Source organism: Echinops telfairi, unplaced genomic scaffold, assembly GCF_000313985.2.
Source record: "Echinops telfairi isolate 266 unplaced genomic scaffold, ASM31398v2 ScPeMD7_7424;HRSCAF=8462, whole genome shotgun sequence".
Taxonomy (NCBI): Eukaryota; Metazoa; Chordata; class Mammalia; order Afrosoricida; family Tenrecidae; genus Echinops; species Echinops telfairi.
The window spans coordinates 80,499,702-80,518,619 of record NW_022111324.1 but is presented as its reverse complement, the minus strand read 5'-3'; the positions used below and the strand labels follow the sequence as shown (position 1 = coordinate 80,518,619).

Here is an 18,918-nt window from a genome sequence, read left to right as displayed (position 1 = left end):
CCCTTCGACACCTCGTGGTTGCATAGGCTGGTGTGCTTCTTCCATGTGGGCTTTGTTGCTTCTGAGCTTGATGGCCGCTTGATTACCTTCAAGCGCAAGGCTGTAAATCTTAATGGGAGCAGACCATTTCATCTCTCTCCTTTGGAGAGGCTAGTGGATTTGAACCCCCAATCTTGTGGTTAGCAGCCTGGTGCAAAACTCATTATGCTGCCAGGGCCCCTGTAGTAAAAATAGGGAATGTTAAAAATAATGGAATTATTTTGACCATTAAAAAATCATTTTACTGGGGGCTCTTACTGCTCTTGTGACAATCCATACATGCATTGTGTCACGCACATTTGTACATATGTTGCCATCATTCTTTTCAAAACATGTTTTCTACTTGAACCCTTGGTATTAGCTCCTCACTTTTTTCCTCCCTCCCTCTGTCTATCCCTTCCTCCTTCCCTCACCCCCCTTCCCTCCTCCCTCCCTCATGAACCCTTCATAATTTACACATTATTATTATTTTCATATCTTACACTGACTGCTGTCTCCCTGGAGGCACGGTTCTGTTGTTCACCCCCTTGGTGGTGGTGGTGGCGGCATTTGTACGTCAGTCATTGTGATTGCGCCCCCTTTCTCCCCCACCCTCATGGTATCACTGCTCCCATTATTGTTCTCGAGGGGTTTGTCTTTTCTGGCTTCTGTGTGTCAAGAGCTCTTATATGTGCCAGTGGACATGCTCTGGTCTAGCCAGACTTGGAAGGTAGAACTGGGTCATGGTTGTGGGGGGAGGTAGCATTAAAGAACTCGAGGAATGTTGTATGTTTAGTTGGTGCTGTATTCATCCTGGCTGGCTCGTCCCTTCCTGTGACCCTTCTGTGAGGGATGTTTGGCTGCATTTTATAAATTAAGAATTCTGTGAAAGAAAGATCCCATGTTTATGTAAGATCATTAACAAGAACTGTGGTTAAAAAAAATAAAATAAAATAAAGGAAGAAATCCATGGTTTTGCTACCAGATAAATTCCAGAAAGGTGGTGGTGATGTTTTAGCTCTTTTGTTCATGTGAAACAGAGTTATGTGACCTTGAAGTTAAGACTACATGTGGACCCAAGAATTATATTACTTTAAAATAATTTTTAGATGTAATTTCTTTCTACTGCTGATGACCCAAACATTTGCTTTTATTTTATCCATTTTCATGACTTATCTTTTCCCCTCCAACGCTACATTTTCCTTTTACACTAAAATGGGTGGGGTAGCCATTAGCTGATTAGACTGAGAAACCGGGTTTCATGGGTAGATAGGTCATTTTGATTCATTATATGGGTGCATATTTACTACATACATTAGTTTGTACTGCTGTATTAATAGCAATTTCATCTTCATGTTTATTGTGGAGTTAAGAGGACTATAGGATGAAACATATATATGACATCAGGTAGTGTGTGTGTACCCTTGAGTGTGTGAATATGTGTGCAGGGTAGTGTTGGGCTAGGAGTCAAAGACTGGCCCAAAATATGCATTTAAACTGCTCTGTTTAGCGCAGCCTTAAAGTACAGCATTAAACCTTGTAATTATTGTAGATTCCCACAAAGCAATGCAAAATTAAACTGACAATTGGAAATTGATATAGAGGATAAGAGTCTGTATCATAAAATTCATCATATGTGCACCCTAGGGGGACATAATTTTGACTCACTAGCTCAGCATGATGTGTGGGTCTATCCTATCAGCGGGGCTATCTGAGAGAGGCTATGGGAACAGAACAGAATGTAATGTATCCCTTGTGCCCAGAAGGACTGTATCAATGCCATCATTTTTGCTTTTCATTTTTAAACATAAGCAATACAAGAATACATTTTCATTATAAAAATTAATTTCGTACAAAATCGTACTGTGAGAAGTCTTTCTATTGTTTCCTCATGTGACTACTATTATTTTCCAGAAATAGTCCTGGTATGTTTTGTTTTGAAAGATATATACCATCTTAATTTATGATATATGTTTACTGCTATTACCAGAAAAAGAAACTCCGATTTAAACTCCTTGTGACTCTGTGAGGGTCCCTGAGGCCACATATCTTTATGGGGGCAGATCGCGCCCTCTTTCTCCAGAGGAGCGGCTGTAGATTGAGCCTTTTTAGGATTAGCAAGCTAGTGCCTGTCTGACAGTGCCACTTACTTGCTATCGATTTTGTAACATTTAAAAATTATTATTTTGAGAATGGTTTTCATGAGAAAGCTTAGTCTGCTTTCCTTTTTGATCTTAGCATCAACTGTGATGTTGTGATTTTGTCTATAAATACATGCAAGCAGTTTGCATAGATAAACCTCTCTGTTATGACACGTCCTGAGCACGTATAAACGGAGAAATACAAAGCCATGGATGGGTTAGACATTTTGGTCAGTATCCGATCCCGTCTTGCACTTGGTTGCCCTTAGGTGCCATTGAGTGATGTGCCACAGAATGAAATGCTGCCTGGCCTGGCCCTGCATCACTCGCAACATTGGCGCCATGTGTGAACCCATTGTTGCCGACACTGTCAGTCTTGTTGAGCCCCTTCCTCCTTTGTTGTTGTTGCTGTTGACCCTTTACCAAGTGTGATATCCTTCTCTAGGGACTGACCTTCCTGATAAGATGCCCAAAATATGTGAGACAAAGTGTGACCATGCTACCATCTCAGGAGCATTCTAGGTCTAAGTTTTATCCATTCTTCAGTGCGCCCATCATATGTTTCATAATATTCACTAACACCACAATTCACATGCACCCGTTCTCCCTCCCTTTTCCTTCTGCACCGGCCAGCTTTTGCATTCATGGAAGGTGATTGAAAATACCCCGATTTGGGTCAGGTGCACCTCAGTGTTCAAAACGACATCTTTACTTTCTAACCTTTTAAGGAAATCTTTGCAGCAGATTTGCCCAAAGCAATGAGTCATTTGAGTTCTACGTGTGATGCAGTATTCAGAAAGCTTTTAAAGTAATAAATCGCATTTCTATCACGGAACCTCCAGCATGCTCTAAGGAGATTTTATGCAAGATTTTAATCATACATGCCCGTCAACTGAAGCTGTTAGACATCCTGCTTGGCCTTCGAGTATTCTTTTCCCACATTCCAGCTTTTCAGAGATGCATGTATCTGACAACTTGTGGTTTAATACTCGCCTACATTTGGGGCATGCAGGAAGACATCGTAGGTCCTTGCTATCCAACCGTTTGGAAGTAAACAGAAAACTGCCAGATCTCTGTCCTGCAAGTTCTGTAGCAACGCAGCTAACCCATGTTTTTCCCATAACATAAGAAACCTTTAGATGGGTTTTCGTGAATATATGGAGTTGCGAATATGTAAGAAAAAATTACTGGGACAATACTTCACATACTGCTGTAGTTAGGTGCTGTCCAGTGGATTCTGACTCAAAGTGATCGTAGGAATGACAGAACAAACCGCTGCCTGGTCCTGAGCCCGTCCTTGAAATCGTCCTTACGTGTGGGCCCCTCGATGCAGCCCCTGCACTTACCTTGTTGCAGTTCTTCCGCGCTTTCGCTGGCCGCTCCTTTACCAAGCATGATGTCTTCTCCAAGGACTGGTCTCTCCTGACAGCACGTTCCAAACACCTAGAAGATGCTCAGTTAATGGTAGCTGTTAGTCCTATGTGAAATTGTTGAATAGATGGACGCAAAATAATTTCCTTTTTGTGTGTGTGTTTGTAATATTTACTTATTCATCTCATAAAACTTTTTATATTTATGATGAAAGATTTCATGTATATTCCCTTGCATTTCTGACTTCAGTAAACAAGCAGATAGCATAAAGAGAAAAAAGTGTAATTCCAGTAGAAGTATAAAAGGACTTTTCAATGATGAACATGATATGATCAGAGACACCGTATGTTTCTAATATTATCAAACACGTGACCATTGTCTAATTGACCTACTCTTTAAAAAAAATCATTTTACTGGGGCCTCGTACAACTCTTATCACAATCCATACATACATCCACTATATGTCAAGCACATTTGTACATTTGTTGCCCTCATCATTCTCAAAACATTTGCTTTCTACTTAAGGCCTTAGTGAAAAATAATTTTCTTTTCTACACATTTTAAGGCAAGTTCTTCACCCACATTATTGACAAGCGCAGGGAAATACTGTAAAGGTTGCGTATTTTCAGTGCTATGTAAACTGGACATGCTTCAAGTCATTTTTGACATAATTTTTATATTGTTCATGAGTGGATATTATAGAACCACAGCATTTTGCCATTGAAATACTTGCCATTTTCTTTATACTGATGTGTAACAGTACTATGCTTTAAGGTCTTCAAATTCAGGACACAAGGTTGTGGCATCTGCATATTGCAGGCTGTTAGTACGCCTTCTGCCAATCTTAATGTGGCATTCTTCTTCACACAGACCAGCTTCGGGATTATTTGTTCCGCCTCTGTAGTGAATAAGGATGGTGAAAGGATACAACCTTGATGCACACCTTTTCTGGCTTTAAACTCCTTGTTCTCTCCAAACAACCGTGCAATTCACATAATAATAATAATAATAATACATATTTTCTAAAATGAGTATTTATTTCCACCAAAATTCACTGCTTCGCAGTATTTAAATGACTTATTAAACTATGGTGACTTTATGTCCAAAAAGGAGAGCAAAGCTACAGTAATAGTGTTACTGGTGTGAACACTGTTTTACCTAAAGAAAAGAAAAGAAATCGAATTTATCTTTTCCCAGGAACATCTCAGTTGGTTATAGAAACAATTTTAGGGAGTTTACTGCCCTTTTGAGTGTGCATGTCTGTAATTTCAAACCGTCAGGGATGAAGACAATAAATGATATCTCCTACATGCTACTGGTTTTAGAACTGATCATGAGGTATGTGTGAAACATCTGTTACATGCAATCACACCTTATTGGTAGTTCATTCATTTAAGAAAATCTGACATAAAACAAAGCTATACATTGATAAGGTCTTAAAGAAGTCTTTATATTAAAACATTTTTTCAGTATTAGAAAATAACGCATTAGCTTGTTTTTAACATTAAAAAAATAATGCATTTGCACTCTGCTTTGAATCCAAGATTCTTAAAAGAATTAAATAGCAGCACACATATTTATTAGGAAGTAAGTTTTTTCTTCCTCTTTCTTATAAAAATGTTTTTCCCAGAATCAGTTACCACAGCTAAGAAAGATCATTATGTTTTTTTTTATTTAAAGTATAGTACATACTCTTTGTATAAAATTCAAATAATAATAGAAAGCATAAGGAAGAAGACCAAAAAAATAGCATTTTTTTTCCAGGAAAAGCTGGGGGGAAATGACCAGTTTTTCAGTATTTAAAACAAATCTGGGAGCTTGCATCCTTTAAGGTTTTTTTTTTTCCATCCTTTAAGTTTTTAAGGATAAATTATGGATATTAGTTCTTGGCCAATGAGATGTATATGAAATATTTTAATGTTTATTAACAATCCAGAATACAAATTATAATTTTACCAACAAAGCTAATTTCGCTCAAGTAGTTGCTTTGGTGTGTACTCTGACTATTTTATTTGACACGCAATGGGTGGCCTTATATTAATATATGTATATCATAGAACCATAGAATTTTACAATCGTATGCTAATACTGCTGCTAATATAATGGGTTACCCAGATTGTCTTGCTTCTATTAGCATTTCTTTTACACTGTTCTTCATTTTTATTTATTGGTTTTTGGGTTTTTTTTGTACTTTTCGTTTATTGAGCACTGGTGGTGTAGTGGTTACTCGTTGGGCTGCTAACTGCAAGGTCAGCTGTTTGAAACCACCAGCCACCCTGTGGGAAAAAGAGGAGGTTTTCTATTTCCCATAGAGTTACAGTCTTACAACTCACAGGGGCAGTTCTGTCCGATAGGGTCTCTATGTGTCTGAATTGTGATTAGATAACAGTGAGTTTGTTTATGTTTTTTCATTTTTAGTTTCCTATATAGAAAATGTGTACTTTTTATTCGTTTTTTTCTTTGCTTATTTTTTATTTCCCATAGAGATATCCAATTGCCTCAGCAAAATTGAGTTTTTTCAACTTTTAAAAAATTTGTAGGTTTTATTATGAAACAAGAGCTCTGGTGGTATAGTGGTTATGCATTGGGCTGCTAACCGCAGGGTTCACAGTTCAAAACCACCAGCTGCTTCACGGGAGAAAGAATGGACTTTATCTACCCATAAGAGTCCCCAAAACTCACAGAGACAGTTCAACCCCATCTTATAGGGTTGCTATAATTTGGCACTGACTTGATGGCAGTGAGTATTGTGAAACAAAAGATACAGTTTTCTTTTTGGTATTACTATTGTAAATGAGGGAACATACACAATAGCGTTTTTATTAGCAATTGGAAAACTACAGTTAATAAACAGACTCACAAACTCATTGCCATCGAAGCATTTTTGACTCAGCAACCCTTAAGACAGAGTAAAACTGCCCGTCTGGGTTTCTGGACAGAGTAGAACTGCCCTTGTGGATTTCTGAAACTTTCTACCTTTTTGGAACTAGAAAGTGTCATCTGCCATCAGTGGAACAGCTGGTGGTTCCAAACTGCTGACTTTGGGGTTAGCAGCTCAATCTGTGTTAGGCTGGGTTGAGTAGAGAAACAAATCCAGTGACACTCATAGGTGTGTAAGAGAGCTTTATATCAAAGAGAAATGATATATTGAGAAAACATCCAGTCCAGTCCAAATCAATTCTGTCCAATAAATCCAGTCCAAATAATTCTGATATAAGCCTATATGTCCTATACTAGTCCATAAATTCCTTTTCAGACTCACACAGCATATGCAATGATGCTGAATTCAGGAAGATCACAGGCTGGCGGGTGGAAAGTCTTGTGGATCCAATGCCGGTGGAAGTATCTCAGCACTGGTTCCACCAGATCTCAGAGTGTGGCTCTTCTACAGGAGGGTGAAGCAGAGAGTGTGACTCACCTCCAGAGAGAAAGAGAGGAAGTTCCCAGAATCCTAATGGGAAGGCCATGCCCACATCATCAGGCTGTGACCTGATTGACAGGCTAGACTCCACCCCTTCACTCTTAATATCCTCAAGTAGACACCAAATTATGTTACTATCACAATATCTTTTAAAAAGTTGATCGATCTTCTCAAGATATTCATTAAGAAAAGATCATGACACCCATCACATTTGTCTAATAATTTACTTCCTAGATTTTTTTAGGCATGAATTTTTAATTCTCTGCACCTCCCTCTCCCCACTTTTTGTATTGGTGTAGAAATGTTTTTCAGTTATTTGTAAAACTGCTTTGCAAATTGTATATTTAACACTGTACATAGCATATTTTAGATTCTCTCTCCCACTCTCCTGTCTTCCCCCCCACGTAGTTTTCCCCTTTATCTTCCAGACTTGTTTATGGTACCAATACCATAAAGGTTTTTCTCCCCAATATAAAAAAATATGTATTTTTAATGTATTTTACCATATATATCATTTTCTCATGGTTTCTGGGTTTTATGTCCTGCTTAGAAACCCCGTCTCAGCATGATAAAATGTTTCTTTGTGTTGGGTGATAGTTTAACGATAGATATAGAGCAATATTTGGTTGTTTCAGCTGCTTGAGATATGCAGAATTAAATTTGATCCATATGGAATTAAAAGATAATGGAATATGTCCACAGAATTTTTGAAGCCCCTTTGTATAATGGTTCTCTTTGTAATTTAGTCTAGCCCAGTGGATTTTCAGCAATTTAGTCTAACCCAATGGAATTCTTTGCAGTGATTAAAAAGCAATAGAGACACCTGATCCTAGTTCTAGGATCTCTGCAAATTCTAGAAGTCTCGAACAATATTGTGTGATCTCTAGGGTTCACATTGGTTAATTTTCAAATTAGATCACCAGATCTTTCTTCTTAGTCTGTTTTAATTTGGAAACTCTGCTGGAACCTCTCCACCATACCCGTGGTAGTATTTGACACTGCTAGTATTTGAAATATCAGTGGCATGTTGTTTACAAAGTAAGGAGCCCTGGTGACAGAGCCAGTTGGATCTGGGCCTGCTAAACTGCAAGGTCAGTGGTTTGAACCCATCAGCTGCTTTGTGAGAGAAAGACGAGTCTCTCTGCTCCTCAAAAAATGCATAGCGTCTGAATCCCAGGTAGCAGCTCTACTCGGTCCTACAAAGTTCTACTCGGTCAGAATCTGAGGAGTGGTTCCCAGGTCGTATAATTAAAAAAAAAAAATCTGTATGTATGTGGTGTGTATAGGCATTTTGAATGATTTTATTGTTCGTCGCTGTTGAACTGGCGTTGACTCACAGTAACCCGATGTACAGCAGACAGAAACATAGCCTGTCCTGTGCCATCTTTATGATTGTTGGTATGTTTGAGTTCCTGGCTCCCCTTGCCTCTGCTGACACTCCATTCTTCCAAACAGGATATCCTTCTTCATCACTAGGTCTTTCTGCATGTTGTTTCCAAAGTAAGTAAGATCAAGCCTTAAGCAATATTCTGTGATCTGTAGGATTTGCATTGATTAATTTTTGAAATTAGATCACCAGACTTTTCTTCCTAACCTGTCTTAATCTGGAAACGCTGCATCCTCAGACCCACAGCCACCTTTGTGTGAAATATATATTCATTGCTTTCTCTATTATCTTGAAATTAAATTCATAGATAGTATAATCTACATATTTTCAAAATACCAATATAATACCCTAACTACCACATAAAAGAGAAAGAAAATATAAAATTATATGGTTTACTATTCTTGGAATAACAAAGTGAAGAGGAATTACACTACATTTATTGTCAAAAAGAATGTATCAAGATCTCCCTTGAAGTACAAATCTGTCTGTGATAGGTTACATATGGAAACGTATGCCTACATGCAAGACCAGTTAGTACAACTATTACTCAAATTTATAAACTAATCATTAAGCCAGTGATGAAGAAATTGACCAATTCTGTCAACAACTTCAGTCTGAAATTGATCAAACTTGCAATAAAAATTCATTAATAATCTCTAGTGGTTGGAGTGTGAAAGTTGGAAAGAATGAGGGAGGATCATTAGTTGGAAAATAAGGCCTTGATGATAGAATTGAAGCTGAAGATTGATTGCATGATAGACTTTTGCAAGACTAATGACTTCTTCATTTTAAATAACTTTTTTCTTTTTCTTTTTTTAAAAAAAATCATTTTATTGGGGACTCGTACAACTCTTATCAGAATCCACGCATACATCCATTGTGTCAAGCACATTTGTACATTTGTTGCCCTCATCATTCTCAAAACATTCGCTTTCCATTGAGCCACTGGTATCAACTCCTCATTTTCTCCCTCCCTCCCTGTTCCCCCTCTCTCATGAGCCCTTGATAATTTAAAAATTATTATTCTTTTGTCATATCTAACACTGTCCAATGTCTCCCTTCACCCACTTTTCTGTTGTCCCCCAGGGAGGATGTTATATGTAGATCCTTGTAATCCATTCCTTGTTTCTACCTTCCCTTCCCTCCACCCTCCCAGTATTGCCAGTCTCATCACTAGTCCTGAAGGGTTTATCTGTCCTGGATTCCCTGTGTTTCCAGATTCAGTGTACATCTTCTGGTCTAGCAGGATTTGTAAGGTAGAATTGGGATCATGATAGTGGTGGGGAGGAAACATTTAAGAACTAGAGGAAAGCTGTATGTTTTATTCTTGCTATACTGCACCCTGACTGGCTCGTGTCCTCCCCATGACCCTTCTGTAAGGGGATGTCCAGTTGCCTACAGATGGGTCTTGGGACACTCTGCACTCCTCCTCATTCACAATGATATGATTTTTTTTGTTCTTTGATGCCTGATACCTGATCCCTTAGACACCTTGTGATCACACAGGCTGGTGTACTTCTTTCATGTGGACTTGTTGCTTCTGAGCTAGATGGCCTCTTGTGTACCTTCAAGACTTTAAGACCCCAGATGCTATATATTTTTTTTCTTTTTTTAAAATCAATTTATTGGGGCTCATACAGTTCATCACAATACATAGATCAATTGTGTAAAGCACATCTATACATTTGTTACCCTTATTATTCCCAAAATTCGCTTGCCTCTTGGGTTCCCGGAATCCGCTAATTTTCCTCCCCCCCCCCCCCTTCCCTTCCTCCTCCCCTTTCCTATATACTTTTTATAGCCAGGCACCATCAGCTTTCTTCACCACATTTGCTTATACACCCATTTTTCTTCAGCCGTCGTGTCGGGAAAGTGAGCATCGTGGAATGTCAGTTTAATAGAACAAAATGTTCTTGCATTGTGGGAGTACTTGAGTGGAGGCCCAATGTCCATCTGCTATCTATAAATATATGCACATAGAGCTATTTCCCCATCCTCATATATAAATATATTTACATATGTACATGCCTGTAGTAAATAACTTTTTTCAACAACATACACTGTGCCTATGAACATGGTCATCATCTGATGGCATAGAGATAAAATTGATTATGTTTATGGTAAGAAATAGTGGAGAAGCTGAGTATCATCAGCCAAAACAAGGCAGGGGCCAGCTGCGGAACAGAGTACCAAATGTTAACATGTAAGTTGAAGTTGAAGCTGAATTAATTTCAAACCAACTCAGGAGCACCAAAAAATATGTCCTTGAGTATATCCCACCTGACTTTAGAGATCCATCTCAAGAACAAATTTGACACATTGGACACATGTGACCAGAGAGCAGCCTGCATTTGCTTGGATGGACATACTGGATTATGTATGCAAAATGTTTGCCTCTGTTGCAGGATTTTATGTACAACACAGTTACCACTATTTCACCAGTCTGTTGAAGTCTTTTGATATACTGAAGTGTGTAATTTTCAGGAGGTCTTAGCCTTCTGCTGTCTCTGTGGTTTTCATTATAATTGATATTATATTTCTGACATGAATTAAGGCACCTTTTTGTACCTATTTTTTATCAATTATATTTTATAGTTCAAGGTATTATATTTAGGTCTTGGATTCATACAAAATTTATTTTTATGTATAGAGTGAGATATGGGCCCTGTTTTATTCTACTGCAAGTGGAAATCCTGTTTTGCCAGCACTATTTGTTACAGAGACTAGATTTTCCCATTTAATATGGTTTAGCCTTTGTCAAAAGTCAGTTTTCCAAGCTGTTTTGACTATTGTTGTGGAGTAGATTTTCAGATCAGAATATTGATAGGTCTCCTAATTTGTTGTCTTTTTAAATAATGCTTTGATTATCTGAGTTCACTTTCCTTTCCATATAAAGTTGGCAATAAGTTTTTCCACCTCTTTAAAGCAGGGTGGAGAACCTTTTTTATGCCAAGGGCCATTTGGATATTTATAACTTCATTCATGGAACTACTTTTCTTTAGTGACATGTGTGATATTAACTACTGAGTTAGTTAATTGTGCCAGCCTGGCCGATAATCACATGTGGGGCTAATTGAAAGGCGGAGGGATAAATGGGTGGTGAAGCCTCGCCTTTCTAGTTCTCCGGTCTCTTGCTTTGTGATGGTCGCACCAGGATGCAGCTGCCTTAGCAGCTCCCTGCTTCAGCTTGCAAGATTGACATCCTACAAGACATCCCCAAGGAGAAGCCGCATGGACCTATCCCGATGCAGCCCTGGGTGCTGGAGCAGCCGTGTGGAGACCCCTGCTAGTGCTGAGATGCTTATTTGTTCACTGACTCAGCTTTCCTCCTACAGTCGGCATCATTGCCTCTGTTTTGTGAGGTGGAGGACTTTGTGGACTGGTGTTGGGTTAATGGGTTAATGTTGGACTTGTGGGCTTGGGCAGCATTGGGTTGGGATGTTTTCGTGATGCACACTTTCTTTACATAAAACTCTCTCTTATACGTGAGTCGCCGTGGATTTGTTTCTCCAAAGTACCTAGACTAATACAACTACTATTGATGATTTCAAGGGCCTTATACAGCCTGTGGACCAAATGTTCTCCACCCCTTAAAGAATGGGGCTGGAATCTGGATTGGGGTGGCTTTCTATCTGTAGATCACTTTGGGCAATATTGACATTTTAACAATGTTCCTATCCATGAGCCTTTGGTATTCTTCCATTTATGTAGGCCTTTTGCTTTCTTGTAGTAGTTTATAGTTTTTTTTCATACAGATCTTTCATGTCTCTGGTTAAATTCATTCCCAAGGATTTCATTTTTTGAGGTGACTATTGTAAAAGGTATCATTTCCTTGATTTCCTTTTCAGGGCTCTCTTCGTAGTATAAAGGAATCGGACTTATTTTTGTAAGCTGATCTTACACTCCTGTCGTGTTGTTGAGTCTTTCAGTTAGTTCTATCAATTTCCTTGTCAAGTCTTTTGATTTTTTTAATTTATATTTTTATTTTATTTTTGATTTTTTTCTTATTTATGAGAACATATCATCTACAAACTGAGTTTTACTTCTCTGCCAGAGTGGATGTTTTTAGTTTCTTTCTGTTATATGACAGCTCTGGCTTTGACTGCCAGTACTGTGTTGAAGAGGAGTGGTGAGACAGAGCAGTTTTGTCAATAGGAATGCTTTCAGTTCCTCTTAATTGAGAGTATTATTGGCTATTGATTTTGTATATATTCTTTATGTTAAAGAATTTCCTTCTATTCTTAATTTATTGAGAGTTTTAATCAAGAATGGGTGTTATATTTTATAAAATGCCTTTTTGCATCAATTGATATGTTATATGATCATGTATTTTCCTTTATTTATGTGATAAATTACATTGGTTTTCTAATGTTGAATCATTGTTGCACATCTGATATGAATGCACTTGGTCATGATATATTACTCTTTTTGATATATTATTGGATTCTATTGGAAAAGATTTTGTTGAGAATTTTCGCATCTATCATCATGAGTGATATTTTTCTATACTTTTTTCCCCTCCTGGTTGTGTCTTTGCATGGTTTTAATATCAGGGCTATCCTTACGTCATAAAGTAAATGAAAGTTTCCATCTTTTTCTATATATGGAAACATTTGAGGAGAATTCGCGTCACCTTTCTCTGAATCTTGCATAGAATTTGCCAGTGAGGCCCTCAGGGCTTGGATTTTATTTTCTTGAGCATTTTCAAAGACCTGATCAATTTCTTCTTTTGTTAAAGCTATGCTGTTTTTCTGCTCCTTTTCTTGTTAACGTAGGTAGTTAGTGTGTTTCTAGATATATGCTTATTTCTTCTGCAGTTTTAAAGTTGTTGGAGTGCAGGCCTTAATGGTATTACGTTGTTATCCTTTTAATGTCAGTTTGTTCTGCTGTGATGTGGCCCGTTTCCCTTCTTATCTTTGTTATGTGCATTTTCTCCTTCTTTTCCTTTGTTGGATTTGCCAGTGGTTTGTCTGTTCTTGTTTTTGTTTTTTTAGATAATTTTATTCCGGGCTCTCACAACTCTTGTTACAATCCAGACATCAATTGTATCCGATATATTAGTATATATATTGCCATCGTTCTTTTCTAGACATTACTTTCTGTTGAGACCTTGGGATCAGCTCCTCATCCTCCCCCCCCTTGTGACCCCTTGTTAGATTCTAGATTGTTACTATTTTAAAAAATAAATTATTTAAAAAGAATTCACTCTTGATACCACATTCTACCTTTTGATGTCTTGTCTTGGTCTGCTTTAGGTAATTGCTGGTCACCTCTTTTAATGGAAAACTTATTATTAAACTCATTATTTCCTCCAGTTTTCTAATCCTGAATATTTGTATTTTGTCACGAAGACAAGAGCTCTCTTTACTTCTCCATTAAAAAAAACAAAACTTTTATTGGGGGCTTACATCTCTTATCACAATCCAGACATTCATCAGTGTGTGAAGCACATTTGCACATATGCCGCCATCATTTTCAAAGCATTCTCTTCCCACCTGAGCTCCTGATATCAGCTCCCCATTTCTTCCCCCTCACTCTCGCGTCCACCCTCCCTCATGAACCCTTGATACGTTATCTTACATCGTCCTCCATCGCTCCTCACCCACTTTTCCGCCCCTCACTCACTTTTCCGTTATTCTTCCCCCTGGGAAGGGGTTCTAGATTGATCCCTGTGATTGATTCCCCATTTTCGCCCCACCCTCCCCTAATCCTACTGGTATCTCTACTCTCATTGTTGGCCCTAAAGGGTGTATCTATCCTAGATTCCCTGTGTTGTGAGCTCTTATCTGTAGCAGTATGCATGCTCCAGTCTAATCTGATTTGTAAAGTCTAATTAAGGTCATGATAGGGGGTGAAGGAAGCACCAAAGAACTAGAGGAAGGTATATGTTTCATCGGTGCCATACTGCAGCCTGACGGCCCTTCTATTCCCTGTGACCCATCTGTGAGGGGATGTCCAATTGTCTACAGATCTCTACACCAGCCCCTGACCCCCCCCCAACCCCATTCACCTTGTATATGGTTTTGTTCTGGGTCTTAGATGCCTGATACCTGATCCCATTGACTCTTCATGATCACACAGGCTGGTGTACTTCCATGTGGGCTTTGTTGCTTCTGAGCTAGATAGCCACTTGTTTATCTGGCTTGTCTGTTTTGTTAATCCTTTCAAAGAAGCAACTTCTTGTCTTTCTCATTCTTTGTATTATTTTTGTTGTAGGTTTATTTATTTCTGCTGTAATTATTATAATTTTTATTTCTTGTTGTGGCTTAGTTTGCTACCCTTTTTCTATTTTTCGGTAGCTTTTAGATGGAAAAATTGATTTTGGTCTGTTCTTGACAATGTGAATTCCAGAGTGATATATAGTGAAGTTTCCAACTATTATTTTAGTGTTTGTCTCCCTCTTCTACTCCGTAATTGTTTGATTTATGTATTGTGAGGTGCTTTTATTGGTTAGATAGATATTTATTATGGTATAGCCTCTTGTTCAATTGACCATTTAGTCATTATTTAATGTTCTTCTTTGTATCTTATGCTGGTTTTTCCCCTTAAAGTCTATTTTATCAGAAATTAATATTCTTGCTCTTTTTTATGGCTCTGAGCGTAAAGTATATTTTTTCACCCTTTGATTTTTTTTTAAGTGTATTTTTGTCTTTGTGTCTAAGGTGTGTTTCATATAAGTTTCACATTCATAGGTCTTGTTTGTTAATTCATTCTGCTACTTTCTGTCTTTTGACTGGTGTATTTAATCCATTCACATTTAGTGTAATTATTAATTGGTATGAATTTATTACAGTCATTTTGCTGTGCATTTGTGTGTGTATGTGTGTTTATTCCACATAATTTACTGTGCTGTGCTTATTTAGGTCATGAGTTTTCTTGTCAGTTTTTCATTACTGTTATTTTAGTATTTACTAAATCTTTATGATTGTTTTCATTTTCATTTTGATGATGCGTATTCATTTTGTTTGAGGTGATTGTATATTTTATTAATGTCTTCCCATGTTTAATACAGACTGACTGACTGCCATGGAGTCTGAGAATGTAAATATTTATGTGGCAGTAGAAAGCCTCATTTTTCTCCTGTGGAATGGCTGGTAGTTTTGAACTGTTGACCTTGCAACCCAATCTGTAACCACTACACTACTGGGGCTCCTTAAATTTAATAAGTGTGTTCTGTCTTGAAATGTACATGAATGACTTCCTTGTCATTTGAAAGTTCTGTAATTACTCTATTTTATTGGCCTTAATTATCTTTGTTACAAATTGATACCTGGTTTCCTATATTCCCTCTTAAGGTGTTTTACTTGGAAAACTTACCGTATATACTTGTGTATAAGCCAAATTTTTCAGCACATTTTGAATGCAGTTTTTGTGGTAAAATTAGGTGCCTCAGCTGATATTTGGGTTGGCTTATACTTGAGTACATACAATATATGTTTGGGCTAGATTCTGGGTGGTGTTTTCACGTATAATAATCTCAGATTGTTGCCTGTTGTCTACTCTTTGTCAAAAGAATCCCCCTCGGAATTTTTTATAAGGTTGGTCTGATTAGTAAAATTCCTTTGATTTCTGTTTATATAGAGATAATTGTAATTTTGTCATTGCATCTGAGGGACAATTTTACTTGGTATGTGATTTTTCGGTTGAAAGTTTTTTCTTTCAGAGTGTTATATATGTCCATCAAACTTGAGAATCTGACCCAAGAGCGTGAAGGTGGTGTGCAGGGGTTCTGGGGGAATATCTAGACAGTGAATAATGAGGGTGGGGTTGACCCAGCTCCTGGTCACCAGGAGAGCATGGGGAAGAAGGGAGGATATTACCTTTTTGGTTGTCAGCCACCAGTGTGCACCTTTGCTGGTCCTGGGCAAGTGAAACCAGCTGACAATCCACCCATCTCTTTGGACACTCCCGTTCAGCTTATTTACCTAGTTGGCATTCTATCCACCTCTCTATCCTTTCTTCTGAAGATCAGGATTCCAAGATTATCTTCCATATCAGTTCTCTCATGTCTTTGTTGCAGAAGGTCTGTGTAGCATGCTTGCCCATCCTGCCATCTTACCAGATATCTGATCTAATTTTCCATGATCATAGCTAAATATTAGATGCTCTAGACTTTATTTCCATGTGGAAATGGTTCCATCCCAAGGGATCATAGCCTTTCTTATCCAAGACATAGGTATAGAATGCCTTTCCATTTGGTTCACTCATGCCCAGTGTTGGAAGATTGACGAAGGACTCTGTAGTCTCTTTAATCACACCAGCGGCTTGCTAACAGAATAATATGAGGGGACTTCCAAAAGTTCATGGAAAAATCCATTATCTGTTAATTCCACTTTGCCCCAAACTTTCTCAAGCCCCCTCGAACAACTTATCAGCCAAATCAGGCATATTTAAGAATAAAAGGGATATATATGAAGAAGTAACCAAGGACAACAGGCATAAACCAAAATTTTGTTTTCAGATGCTGTGTTAGACAGGGTTCTCTAGAAACCAGAATGCTAATAATTTTATATATATTTATATAGATAGATATGTAACAAGAAATAAGCAGTTAATTAAATTATAAAGCATTACAAATGGCTCAGTGCAACTCAGTCCCGTGAGACAGTTGTGAGACACTGGCAGTCCTTCAAGTCTTGAGGGCTGCCGGGTAGTCCTCTGTAGGGCAATTCAGGCTATGTGGGCACAGGCAGCAAACAGCAAGGCATGTCACCAGCCAGATTACAGGGTCTGACAGTCCCCAGCTCAAGAGATGTACGTTCCAATAGTGTGGTAAAGCAGGTCTTGAAGGAACCTAAAATTACAGCGACACAGTCCATGGGTTAGGTGTCCCACAGGTAGTGTAGCTTGAAAATTGAGGCAGAGAACAAGCAAGGCAGCCGCACACTGCTCTGATGATCCAAGAGCGAGAGACAAGAGAGGCAAGGCTCGTCGAGCCATTTATCTCTCCACCCTTCAGTTAATCTCACATATGTTCATTGGCCATGTTGGCACAATAAATGTTAACTATCTCTGATGCCATCAAATTGGTTTCCACTCTTAGTAACCCTGTGTACAACTGAAGAAAACATGGACTGGCCCTGCACTATCCTCAGAATCACTGGTATGTTTAAGCTCATTGGTGTAGCTACTGTGCCTCTTTTTTGCATTGCGTCTCCCACTTTTCTGATGACCCTTTACCAGTTATATTCTTTTCTAGTGATTGGGTTTTTGTTTGTTTGTCTGTTTTTTTGTGATAATGTGTTCACTGTAAACCAGATGATTAGGGCTGGGTAAGGTGGATGATTGATTATTTTAGCTAATAAACCCTGTCTATATTGCCTCAAAAACAAACAATAATATTTTATATCTTGGGCTGTCTATTAGACCTTCTAAGGATCCCTGATGGCACTATGGGCTAGGTATTGGGCTGTTAAATACATGGTTTCTGGCTAAATCCCACCATTTGAGAAACATCAGACAATTTATTTCTGTAGATATACAATCTCAGAAAGCTGGGAATCAGTTCTGTTTGTCCCCTGGGGTCAGAATTAACTTGATGATGTGGGTTTGGGCTTAGCTGATATTTCTGTACTTGGTATAGCACCATTGAAAGTAAAAAAGCTTCCTTATTTTGATTTTCCTGAATGGTGTGTTTCATTTTCTAATATGGAATGAGATTCTCTCTATTGTTGAGTGCTATTAAATCGGTGAGAGAGTATCTCATATATTATTAAGTAAACGATAACGGTTCCTTCATTGGATTCCACCAGCTAGATAATATAATTTCAGGGGTCAAATCGAAGGACAGAAGTGTAGCAGAAGCACTTACTGTCCATGCTTGGTAATCGCGTCTGTTTTGAAAGCTGAGGCCTGGATCATTAGCATTAGTAGAATATTGCCATCATTTTCTATTTTGCTGCTATTTTCAGGCTCTTGAAATTAAATTATTGTTGGTGACTTTCCTGTACAAACCAAGTATTATTGAACGTTTAATTTTAATGCATGTCCTCATACTGTTGTCTTAACAGAAAAAAGGTTGGCCGGACCACAAGCGGGAATGCAAATGCCTTAAAAGCTGCCAACCCAGATACCCTCCTGAATCAGTCCGCCTTCTTGGCAGAGTGGTTTTCAAACTTGTGAGTATGAGCTTCAGTAACTAGGTGTGGGTTCCAAGAGACAGAAACACATGAAATTGCACTTCTTATGCATGTCTACGGCTGAAATGAAACCCAGGTTAAAGCAGAAGGTGAGACTATATGAAGAGCAAAAAAGTCCCGGCTGTTGATGCTCCTTGATGCTCCTGTTAGTTTCAGCAGTGGTGGCAGTGATGAAGCCCACACTCCTCTCCAAAGGTCCTTTCATCTCCTTCTGGAAACAGAAGGCCCTGTCTTTGGGATATGAGATGTTAGTAATGTTTGTTACGTTGCCATTTCAAGTTTCCAACCAGGAATTAACATCAAGATGAGTGTATCCTTTTTGTTTGCCTTTACAAATGAAATTTTAAAAAGAAGAAAGCTCATCTTAAATGGCAGCATTCTTATTTTTATAATAATTATAACTTTTTGAATGATTTCTTAAGCTCTTTCTCTTTTTTTTTT

General features: G+C 38.2%; 1 protein-coding gene across 2 annotated transcripts in view; it reads left to right on the top strand.

Moving 5' to 3' along the window:
* Positions 1 to 18,918, top strand: part of SMYD3 (SET and MYND domain containing 3) — a 775,649-nt gene that overhangs the window by 141,910 nt on the left and 614,821 nt on the right. For both annotated transcript variants that reach the window (XM_045297858.1, XM_004699962.4), the window contains exon 3: positions 18,349 to 18,456. In XM_045297858.1, coding sequence (XP_045153793.1) covers positions 18,349 to 18,456 — 108 coding nt within the window. The remainder of the gene's footprint in view (positions 1 to 18,348; positions 18,457 to 18,918) is intronic.